The sequence below is a fragment of the Lepidochelys kempii genome, chromosome 4, assembly GCF_965140285.1.
Source record: "Lepidochelys kempii isolate rLepKem1 chromosome 4, rLepKem1.hap1, whole genome shotgun sequence".
In the NCBI taxonomy this organism is placed as follows: domain Eukaryota; kingdom Metazoa; phylum Chordata; order Testudines; family Cheloniidae; genus Lepidochelys; species Lepidochelys kempii.
This window is the reverse complement of record NC_136383.1, coordinates 96887410-96899778: the sequence shown is the minus strand read 5'-3', so window position 1 is coordinate 96899778 and position 12369 is coordinate 96887410. Positions and strand designations below refer to the sequence as shown.

The 12369-nt window shown below is 39.0% G+C and overlaps 1 protein-coding gene across 16 annotated transcripts in view; it reads left to right on the top strand.

Annotated features, from left to right (window-relative positions):
• Window positions 1–12369, top strand: part of N4BP2 (NEDD4 binding protein 2) — a 111608-nt gene that overhangs the window by 88776 nt on the left and 10463 nt on the right. For 5 of the 16 annotated variants that reach the window (XM_073342224.2, XM_073342225.2, XM_073342222.2 and 2 more), the window contains 6 exons: window positions 483–568; window positions 1628–1673; window positions 2779–2999; window positions 4642–4760; window positions 6609–6747; window positions 9150–9338. In XM_073342224.2, the coding sequence (XP_073198325.1) occupies window positions 483–568; window positions 1628–1673; window positions 2779–2999; window positions 4642–4760; window positions 6609–6747; window positions 9150–9338 (800 nt within the window). Of the gene's footprint in view, window positions 1–482; window positions 569–1627; window positions 1674–2778; window positions 3000–4641; window positions 4761–6608; window positions 6748–9034; window positions 9339–11323; window positions 12141–12369 lie in introns of those variants that run through there. The other 11 variants (XM_073342236.2, XM_073342239.2, XM_073342229.2 and 8 more) reach the window with 10 other exon arrangements.

Genomic DNA, 12369 nt, shown 5'->3' with positions numbered 1-12369 from the left:
AATTGGGTATGATGCAGGGAACAATGAGGACACTAATGCCTGATGTATTCTTCAGGGATGATTATCCAAGGAGAGAGATTAAATAAGGGAAAAATACAGCATCACAATTGGTCACAAGGTTCAGAGTTAACTGCAAAGACATTAAATTCTAGGTTGGACTTATAAAAGAAGAATATGCATTAAAAATTATAAGGGTATAAAAGAGCCAGTCGTTCCAATAGTCAGGTTTAAACAAGATGCGATTAATATTAACTTGCCCTCTCCCGCCCCTTCCAGATTGTGTTGGTTTATGAATCCTGTTGGGTGAGGGCTCAGAACTCAGTGTCTTTATTTAACTTGGCAGTCACTGCAGTTTTCGGGCATGACATTTTTATGCAAAATTTCCTAAATGTAAATTAATTAGTGGTAAGCCACAGTGCTATGCTTGATAGGATTAATTTTTGTACAGTGCTTTAATGAGTATATTTTCTTTCTTCCATAAGGATCACTAACTGTTGAGGATTATGTGGTTCATATAGATCTGAATCTGGCCAAAGTGATTCATGAGAAATGGAAAGAATCTATTATGGTTGGTAGGCTTCTTTCTTATAAGAAGTTACACTTGGGCTTTGTCAATCTATTTGTTTCTCTTTCTTCATTTGTTTAAATATTTATATAAGGTATTTTATATATTTACTGTAACAGTGAGAGTATTAGCTATACTTTATAAAATACATAGGGTAAGTGGACATGTAGCACAGAGGAAATAATTATTGTAGTTACATAGTGTCACCTGCCCCTGCAACAAATAAAACCTAAAGGCAATATAATACCAGTCTCTTAAAATACAACGTAAAAACAAACTATGGAGTATAATTTCAAAATGAGCATCAGTGCCCCACTGCTTCTAAAATACATTTTTGGAGGGAAGGCGAGGAAGAGGAAATCTTTGACATTTTTCAGATTTTGGGGGGGATAACATGAGAAGGATTTCAGAGAAGAATAAATTTCACACCGTAAGGCATACCATTAGCAAAAATTAGATTAATGATGGGGGGAAAAAAATCATAACATACACATTCTCACAAAAAGATCAGTTAATGTCCAATCTATTATTATGTATTGCCCATTGTTTAAACATGAATTTTAAAACCATCCACCAACAATGACATTTGACCTTAAAAAGCCTTGATTTTATTCTTTAAGAGGAAGTCTCAGTGCACATTACCTATTATGTACAGAAAACAAATATATTTATACTAACTAATTGAGAAAGGTTCTCTTTCTAAGAGTCTCATGTCATCATGAATTCAGCCAGAGTAAGAAGAAAAACTGCTTCAAACTGCATCTTATTTTTTGGTACAATCTTCTCTTGGTTTGTCTAATCCTTAATTTAATTATAAGATCTGATTTGATATCTTACCACTACTTCGATCTGTCACTTGAAAAATAGTATTATTTTCAAAACTTTACCTCTTAATGTATTTCTTATCTTAGATATATACACATTTTTTCCAGATAAAAAGTTTAAAAATTGTAATGGAATTTAAAACCTGTTTACCTGAAAAGTAACATCTGTTGAGTTAACATCAGGGGGAAACCTATATCTGTGGTTCACTAATGTGATTTTTTTAATATTTGTAATTAGAAGAGACAAAGGAAAGAAGAGGAATATTATAAGCTGCTTATGCAAGGTACAGTGTACTGTTCCCTTAAATTACTGTAATAACGCTTAGTTTTCGAAAACTAAAACTAGTAAGGTTAAAAAATTGCAAATTGTTGAAAATCAACTGCTTCATTTGTTAAGCTCAGCTTGCATTTAGTGGACTTGATGTGCTACTCACCATTATCATACAACCCTAGCAGTGGTAATAAAAATAAACAAACCACTGACTTATAACAATAGCATTAAAGCACTCTGAGGATTGGCTTTACTCATGTCTACCTGGGATCAAAATGCATAGGGTGAGATTGTGACTGCGTCTGTATGGATGTTCAAGGGCCTGATACAGTCTCCATGGGTAGAAGAGGCACTGATCCAGGCTAGTGCTACAAGTGGGGCTACCCTTCTGCAAGAAGAAAGTGGGAGGGGCCATGGCCTTAGTGAGCATCCCATCCTTTCACCTTGGTCACCAGAACTGGCCCAGCATGGAGGTAATGCATGTGACCCTTGTTCAAGTGGTGATGGATCTGCTAATCAAGCATTCAGTCCCTCAGCTCCCCATGAGGAATCCTTCCTCTGCAGCAAACACCCTCTCTACTCACCCACAACCTGGGCTGTGACTTCAAGCTGCAATCTGGTCCTTTTGACTAAAAAAGAGTTTTTGCCTAATAGCTAAACTGTGCCATTAACATCGCAAGAGAAACACATGACCGAATAGTTAAATATCTGTTCATAAGTTGTGGATGCAATATATATATACACACACAAAGGTAACTGTGAATATAAAAAATCCCACACATGGTCATATGCAGTTATTTATTTGCAGGTGTAAGTTAGGTTCCAGCATTTAAAAATTCCACCTGGATTGTTGCTTTTTTATTAGTTAGAAGAAAAATGAAGCTTGATAAACTTTGCGGGGGAGAGGGTGAGGAGGAAGATTGAAGCAATGTAATGTTATTTTTGCTAAAAATATAAGTTGCTTAAATAAAATTAGATTATTAATAAATAAATTAATGAAAATGTAGTAAGGTGAAATGTATTTTAATTATTTCTGGCTTTGCTTTAATTAAATGTATTGACTTTTTCATTTTGTCACCTTGAGATTTTTGTTGCTTTTGTACTGTTTGACCAATTAGATCTGGATGACTCCGACACAGTCTTATCTCAGAGCACAGACAGTAAACTTCAGAGGAAGAAAATGGCCTGGCCCTCTCGATCATCAACAGAGACACACAGCGAAAATCTAGCAACATCAGAAATTTTCCCTTTTATGGATCACTGGAATGCACAGACTCAAAGAGTATCACTCAGAAAAATAATGTCTGAAGAAATAGCCTTACAGGAGAAACAGGACCTGGTATGAATATTGCCACTTTTTATGATGTCTAAGTTGTATCACACTGATTTTTTCCCCCCCGCACAGTTTGGTATGGTTAGAAGCCATATTTTGCTTCTATAGTTGCCTGTCTTTGTACAGGTTGACTAGTGCTGAGTTTCTGAGATGGATGTTAACTAATTTTATTAATTGTTTTTTGATAGCTAGAGTTTACTTAAGGTGCTAGATAAAAGCCAGCTGATGTTTCTTTTTAAAATAAATCTGTCATTTGAAAGTTTAATATCTTAATTGTTTCACAAACAGATCACGCTATATCTTGGTGTACAGGTTAGCGTTTGCATTTGGCTGAGCTGCATTTTTGGTTGTTTACTTTTAGAAATGTGTTTATCAAATTGGCTTCATGCATTCTTTGTGAGACAGCCATGCAAAAATTTGTAATTAGCACCATGCTATGCTTGTTCAAAAAGAGATTTAATTGCTTGTGATACTTTTTAAAAAAACCCACAACATTCCAGACAGCTGACACATTTAAAGGATATTTAAGATGTAATTCTCTCTCAATTTGGCACACACTTATTATTTCCTAAAGTTTTGTTCTTTTCCATTTTCTTAGTTTCCATTTAGTTTTCCCCTGTTTTCAATTTGAATGATCTAACTAACTGCACTACTCTCCTTTCATGGATGCAATGACAGACTAGTGCAATTATGTCTTTCTTTGTAATTCTGTTGCCCTGTAAGTAGTTGTCCTAAAAATAAAATGTCCCTATTTCTGTTGACATTGACGTTCAAATACTATAAGCCTGTATTTCTGAAGCAGAGTGTTGTGGGTTCTTTTCCTTACGCTTATATATGTCTTACTGATAACTATGGTGTCCAAAGATTGATTTCAGCTTGGTGTAATCTGGCTCAGTTTTGTTTTGATCACTTCTTTTATATGAGCACTGCAATTTTCAGTTTTATAATTAAAGACCTGTCATATCATGTCCTCTAGGTCAGTGTTTCTCAACCTTTTTGATACCAGGGACTGGCTTGCTGCCTTCCCAAACTATGTCAGGGAGATCTGAGGGACTGGTACTGGTCCACAGGCCAGTCATTGAGAAACACTGCTTTAGGTGACTTCTGAAATTTGAATGCATAATACATCGAAACAACCGATACCTGCCTCAAAACAAAACCAATATTTCCCATCGTCAATAAAACCACCATAGCTCAACCCCAAACACTCAGTATGCTCCTTGCCCAATTGCCTGAGGGGAAAAAAGATGGGCTTTACAGCATGCCTGGAATGTTCAGGAATTTGGACTTTTATAGACCAACAGTGTAGTAAATTCCAAAATTTAAGGTCCCTCTTGAAAAATACCATGCCATCTGCCTTCTCTCAGTTTAAATTGAGAGAACTCTAGCTTAGTCACTTCCAATGATTGCAGACTGTGGCAATACAGTATCACACAGCATGATATGCCTGTCCCAGCTTTCTGTGCACCAGATGAGTGTGTGTGGCTGATCCTTATTTGTAATTAAAATCTTTAGCATGATAGGTGCCTAGGTAGTGAATAAATTTTTTTGGTCATAACAAATTAGTTACATTATTGGATCAGTTTTATTAATGTAGATTCCTCTAATGATGATTTTACCGTTCCACTTACTTTACTTTCTGGATTAGAAACATGTTCCTTCCATGGCTAGAAAAGACTGCGCTGCCAGGTTGAAGGAGAAGCAACTCTTTGAGATGTTCCCAACCATAAACCAAAACTTCTTAATGGACATCTTCAAGGACAACAAGTGAGAGATCTTTAAATATTTCCTTTGTAAAATGCTGCATAGTAATAACATACAGTACATGGTTATTCTGTCACAATTAAGTGCCCAAAAAGTTAATACTTTGCTAAAGAATGGTTCTATCCAAAATAACAAAAGTTTAGCTTTAATTAAAGGCCAAACGTTGTGGTCCTTAACAGCAGATTTTTTTTTTCAAATTTATACGTTTTCACTTGTTTTAGTCTTGTTTTACTACTTTGAGAAGACGCTTCTCTCATTCCCTCACTTTCCCTCTACAACCTTCCTTGGATGATGTTGACTGACTGGAGCCACTTTCTATCAGTGGTTCTGCTAACTCAAGGAGCAGCCATCCTAAGAATTGACTTGGAGATATTGGCAAGTAATGGGAATAGTATGGTCAGTGAGAGTGGCACGCAGCCAGAGGGAAAATCTACCGTGGCCTAACATTTGCTGCTAATTCTTTACTCCTTACTACAGCATCTATGAAGCAGGCCGTGGCAGAGTCATCTCTCCTTCCATCCATTCTTGCATCTGATTCTTTTCAGCTTCTTATCCTTGATGTCCAGCTACCACTTGAGACTCAAGATTGTGAAAACTGAGGTCCATCTTTCTTCCTAAAACTTCCCTTCTCCTTCTCTTGCTATCACCCTTGACCATTCCAACTATCTTCCTCTTCACACGGGTTGCTTGCTTCCTGCACATTCTCCCTACACATCTAGGCTGTCATCAAAGCTTGCAAGTTATTTCTCTAAAATTTGTCCTTTTCTCCATCTCAGCAGTTCAAGCACTTGTCCATACCTTGGTCATCATTCACTTTTACTGCTGCAACCACCTCCTCTCTCTCACCTCTCTGTAACTTTCTTCAGTCCATCTAAAGTGCTGCTGCTAAAATAGCCTTTCTCATCCACTGCTCAGGCCATTTCACAGGCCTCTCTGAATACATTCACTGGTTTCCATTAACCTTTTACATTAAGTTTAGGGATCCTGTTCTCCCTTTCAAGCCCACACAATTCCACTTTTGTGGTATCTTTGTTTTCATTTCTTTCTTTCCTCACAAGTTTCCCTCCTAACTCTTTCCTTGGTATCTTTGCCTTTGTGGCTTCTTCACAACACCTCATTGATTTAAAACAGTCTCCCTCTTATCAGCCTATTGAGCAAAATGAAAATGAGAAGGACTACCAAAGTTGTGATAGTAAGAACAGGATTAATTTCTTCCATAAATCTATACAGCAAAGGCTGATTGAAAATAAGACTAAATATTACATAGTTTGCTTAATGTTCAAAGGTACAATGTCAATATATTCTTCATGATTTTTTAAAGTCACTTTTCTTACTGTTGGTTATAAATTCCCAGAAGCTTGAAAATGAAATCTGTTTTCTTCTCACAATTATTTCCTCAGCCACACTTACGCACATGATTGTTGTTGTAGTGTAGGTTGTGAGTGCTGGACTATTGTCTATGATTATTTTTTTCTTAATGAGCACTTCTGTTTAAAATGCACACAAAGAATACCATGAACCTTTGCAAACAGAAATAAAGTTCAGTTTTGATTCTACAAATTTTAACAGTGTCTGTCCCTTTTAATTACTGGTGGTCAAATGGCACTGGGTACATCTGTTAGCACCAAGGCAAATATAAGTGCAATGAATATCTGAGTCTGGTGATGTATTACAAGGAACTTTGCTGAACTCCTGAGTAGAAAAATGACAACTCCAGTACCGTTATGATAGCATTTACTCCCGTAGCTATATGAAGGTCTACTGTACATATTTTAACAAATGCAGCTGCTGTTAATATGCATTGGGACAATATATATGCAAAGTTATTGATATTTTATTGACTCTCTACAGCTACTCCTTAGAACAGACCGAGCAATTTCTGAACTGTGTCCTGGAGGCAGACCTTGTAAAAACGGTTGTAGCTCAAGAGATTGCTCAGCAAAGTGAGTCTCTCCCTTCCTGCAGTGCTATAAAGAACCGAGAGAAAAAGGTACAAGCCAATTTTTTTCATAATTACAAATATATATACTGAAGTCCTGTCATCAGTGTTAAAGTACACATTTTGCTGCAACATTTGTGGTTTGTATTTTTGTCACAGTGAATGTGGATATTTTTGACATTAGCTTCTTCCTCGAATGTGAAGCACTGATTAAAGAACACTCAGTTCTACTGAGATTTTTAGAAGGGCAGTACTAACCTGTCTTTATTATCTAACAAGCTTGAACCATAAAGTGCTATTATTCTGAAGTTTAGCAGTTTTGGTGTTTTGCCTAATTTTCTCAGCCACATATGCACACTCCCTTCCTTCATGGAATGAATATTGAGATTGGGCAGGGAAAAGGGGCGCTTAGAACATTCCAATCGATCGGAAAAATCAATCAGAAAAATCCAGTCTAGAATTGGAAAGTTTGCACTTGATCAGCTGCCCTCCTCCACCTTCCCAAGGGGTATTTATTTTAAGGATCTATTTCTATAAATAAGGAAATATTTAAAAGGCCTTTTTGGAAATTACCAAGGCACCATCCTTCAGTTTAACTGAAAGCAGGGACTGCTGTTTCCTCAACTGATGTCATTAGCTCCACCATCCTCTTAGAGATAGAATCATAGAACTGGAAGGGACCTCGAGAGGTCATCTAGTCCAGTCCCCTGTACCCGTGGCAGGACTAATTATCTAGACCATTCCTAACAGGTGTTTATCTAATCTGCTGTTAAAAATCTCCAATTTTCACAACCTCCCTAGGCAATTTATTCCAGTGCTTAACCACCCTGACAGTTTGGAAGTTTTTCCTAATGTCCCTAAACCTCCTTTGCTGCAGTTTAAGCCCGTTGCTTCTTGTCCTATCCTCAGAGATTAAGAAAAACAATGTTTTTTCCTCCTCCTTGTAACAACCTTGTACATACTTGAAAACTGTTCTCATATCCCCCCTCAGTCTTCTCTTTTCCAGACTAAACAAGTCCAATTTTTTCAATCTTCCCTCATAGGTCATGTTTTCTAGACCTTTAATCGTTTTTGTTCCTCTTCTCTGGACTCTCTCCGATTTGTCTGGACACAATACTTCAGTTGAGGCCTAATCAGAGTGGAGTAGAGCGGAAGAATTACTTCTTGTGTCTTGCCTACAATACTCCTGCTAATACATCCCAGACTGATGTTTGCTTGTTTTGCAACAGTGTTACACTGTTGACTCATATTTAGTTTGTGGTCCACTATGACCCCCAGATCTCTTTCCGCAGTACTCCTTCCTAGGCAGTCATTTCCCATTTTGTACATGTGCAACTGATTGTTCCTTCCTAAATGTAGTACTTTGCATTTGTCCTTATTGAATTTGCTTACTTGTGCTTGTACAGTTTCTTAGTACACCTTTACTCTGATATAACGCGGTCCGCAGGAGCCAAAAAATCATACCACGTTATACGTGAAACTGCGTTATATCGAACTAGCTTTGGCCCCCCTGCTCCTTGTCCCCTGACCGCCCCCTCCAGAGACCCCCCGTCCCTAATCACCCCCAGGACTCCACTCCTTACCCAGCCCCCCTGTTTCCTGTCCCTGACTCCTCTGACCCCTATCCACACCCCCGCCCCATGGCAGGCACTCACCGCCAGCAGCAGGAAGTGGAGCAACGTGGCCCCAGCCCGCTCTACTTTGCCAGCTCCCAGCCATGGCGCTCCGCTTCCCGCTGCTGGTGAGTGCAGGGAGGTTGGGGAAAGGACGCCCCCTGCACTCACCGGCGGCGGGAAGCGGAGCGCCGTGGCTGGGAGCTGGCGGAGTGCAGTGGTCTGGGGCTGGGCTGCTCCGCTTCCGCCGCTGCCTGTGAGTGCTGGGGGGATCCCTTCCCCCAAGCCCCCTCCCCTGAGCGACATGGCTGGAAGTGGAGCGGGCTGCTCCCAGTCCCCCCGCTAATCACCCCGGCCACTCTGGGCCTGTGGGGCCCCCCAAAATGCCCCCCCTACAGCTCCTGCCTCCCAGACCTTGGGGGGAGGGGCAGGGGGAGGCCTGCTTTACCGCGTTGCATGCGAACACATGTTATATCGGGTCGCGTTATATCGGGGTAGAGGTGTAATAAAAAAAGAAAATTGAACACGTACTCCTGTATATACGCATTAGCCTGACAAACAGAGACTACAAACATGGGGGATATTTTCACTTGTCACAGATCTGTCAGTAAAACATTACAGTTTTGCTTGTAATGTGTTAATATTTTCTCTCAAGTTTGTTTTCCTGCAATAAGTTTGTATTTGCTATACTGCAATGAATAAATATCACATAGCCCATGTTTCAGACACAAGTAATCTCACTTAGGGGTTCATACTGCTCTAGTGAGATCAATGGGAGCTTTGCAGTGGACTTCAATGGAATTTGGACCAGGCCTTTACTGCAAATGTTACCTGTCGCAGGCAAAAAAATCCAAGGAGGCTGAAGATGTTCTGAATGAGATGGTGTTCCAAGACATTGAGTACCCTGGGTATGATGACTTTAGAGCAGAGGCTTTTCTTCACCAGCAAAAGAAACAGGAATGCTTAAAAAAAGCAGAGGAGGCCTATCGCATGGGTATGAAGCCTGTGGCAACATTTTATGCACAACAGGTAAAAAGAAAAAAGTGCGTTGTGTTTTTATTTGAGGATGTACTAAGTACCCAGTTGAATGTGATTTGAACATGAATTCACAACTGCACGTTTTGGATTTGCTTTATTATTAAACCTTCCAAAATATGCAAATCTTGGGAAGTCCCCCAACTATCACAGGTGCATTCATTGGTTAGAAAGTAGATTGTAGTTTTGCACTGCTCTGAAGGCTTTTGTAAAACCAATATTTATATAATGCAAATTTCTATTGAAAGTTTTAAAACTTTGAAATACTCATCACATCTTTACTATACAGTGATATAGAATTGTTACTATAAAATAATTTTTCTAGGGCTGTCGAGTTTTCTCAATTAACTCATGCGATTAACTAAAAAAATTAATTGTGATTAATTGCACTGTTAAACAATAGAATACCAATTGAAATGTATTAAATATTTTGCATGTTTTTCTACATTTTCAAATATATCTATTTCAGTTACAACACAGAATACCAAATGTACAGTGCTCATTTCAAGGTTCCTTCCCCACTCTGAACTCTAGGGTACAGATGTGGGGACCTGCATGAAAACCCCTAAGCTTATTTTTACCAGCTTAGGTTAAAACTTCCCCAAGGTACAAGCTATTTTACCTTTTGCCCTTGGACTTTACTGCTGCCACCACCAAGCGTCTTACAAATATATAACCGGAAAAGAGCCCGCTTGGAAACATCTTTCCCCCCAAAATCCTCCCAAACCCTACACCCACTTTCCTGGGGAAGGCTTGATAAAAATCCTCACCAATTTGCATCAGTGAACACAGACCCAAACCCTTGGATCTTAAGAACAATGAAAAAGCAATCAGGTTCTTAAAAGAAGAATTTTAATTGAAGAAAAAGAGTAAAAGAATCACCTCTGTAAAATCAGGATGGTAAATACCTTACAGGATAATCAGATTCAAAACATAGAGAATCCATCTAGGCAAAACCTTAAGTTACAAAAAGACACAAAAACAGGAATATACATTCCATTCAGCACAGCTTATTTTATCAGCCATTTAAACAAAACAGAATCTAACGCATATCTAGCTAGATTACTTACTAAGTTCTAAGACTCCATTCCTTTTCTGTTCCCGGCAAAAGCATCACACAGACAGAGAGAACCTTTGTTTCTCCCCCCCCTCCAGCTTTGAAAGTATCTTTTCTCCTCATTGGTCATTTTGGTCAGGTGCCAGCGAGGTTATCCTAGCTTCTTAACCCTTTACAGGTGAAAGGGTTTTTCCTCTGGCCAGGAGGGATTTTGAAGGTGTTTACCCTTCCCTTTATATTTATGACAGCTCACTTTATATTATTTTGGCTATATGAATCTTTAGCACATCTGACATGTAAATATCTTGCGACACTGGCTACAACGGGTGCCATGCAAATGCCTGTTCTCACTTTCAGGTGACATTGTCATTAAGAAGTGGGCAGCATTATCTCTCATAAATGTAAACAAACTTGTTTGAAGTAGGACTGAGTGGACTTGTAGGCGCCAAAGTTTTACATTGTTTTGTTTCTGAGTGCAGTTATGTAACAAAACATTTGTAAGTTGCACTTTCATGATAAAGCGATTGCATTACAGTTCTTGTATGAGGTGAATTGAAAAATGCTATTTATTTTGTTTATCATTTTTACAGTGCAAATAGTTGTAATAAAAATAAATATAAAGTGAGCACTGTCACTTTGTATTCTGTGTTGTAATTGAAATTGATATATTTGAAAACGTAGAAAATATCAAAAAATATTTAAATAAATGGTATTTGATTATTGTTTAACAGCATGATTAATCACGATTATTTTTTAATTGCTTGACAGCTCTACATTTTTCTAATAGAATATTTAATATTTTATACATATTGTGTGGAATTTTAATACCCATTACTCATGTTGGTGAGTTGAGAAATTTTATTAAAATATTTAGTATCTGACTCTTTTTTTAAAAAGTGGCTTTGTTATATTTCTAATCTAGATATTGTTATGGCTTGTTCAGGAAGATTCTAAATAGTGGTTTCTGCATGATTATTGGACAGAAATATAATTTCAACTACTATCCTGCCTCTTCATCATGGACACAAATTATAAGTGAAATTTATAAATAATTTATTATAAAATTGCAAAATAATTTATTATAGGGCTTTTAGGGAAAAGCTAACTGTTACCTTCACTCTTGTGAAATACTTGCCTCTTGTGTTTAATTTTTTCTTTGTACTTTCAATTTGAGGCAAAAATTGTAAAAACTAGATTTTGTTTGTGAGCCTGAGTTTGAGAGTTGAATGTTACTGGTGTTTGCCTGTGCTTGCAGCCCCCTGCAAGTGAGGATTGCAGGGCTGGTATCTCTGAATCTGCCACTAATACTGGTCAGCCACTAGAGAAACTTTAAGACAAAATGTCACCTGCAATCTCTTCTTCTGCTTATTGCACCATCAGGCCAATATCCTAAGAGTATTTCCACAGTTCCTAAAACTGTACCTACAGACACCTTCAAGGTCACTCTTTGGTGCTACACTCCCTATAGTGGTGGTATCTGAGGGTTTTAGATGAAGTGATTGCACTAACAAAACAGAAGTAAATTTATAGCAGTTACAGGAAATACTCAAGATATCATGAATCAGAAATGCGGGACAACTGTAAACCAAGAGCCCAATCTTGCAGACACAATACCAGCTGTATTGCTTAGTGAGTAGTAAGTGTCTATGGCAGAGGTGGGGAAACTACGGCCCGTGGGCCACATCCAGCCCACAGGATCCTCCTGCCCGGCTCCTGAGCCCCTGGCCCGGGAGGCTCGCCCTGGGCCCTCCCCTGCTGTTCCCCCTCCCCCGCAACCTCAGCTCACAGCACCGCCGACGTAATGCTCTGGGCGGCGGGGCTGTGAGCTCTCGGGGCAGTGGAGCTGCAGAGCCCGGCCTGACCCGGTGCTCTGTGCTGTGCGGCGGCATGGCTGTAGCACCGCCAGCCACCGGTGCTCTAGGCAGGGAGCAGGGGGGTTGGATAGAGGGCAGGAGAATTCGAGGGGGT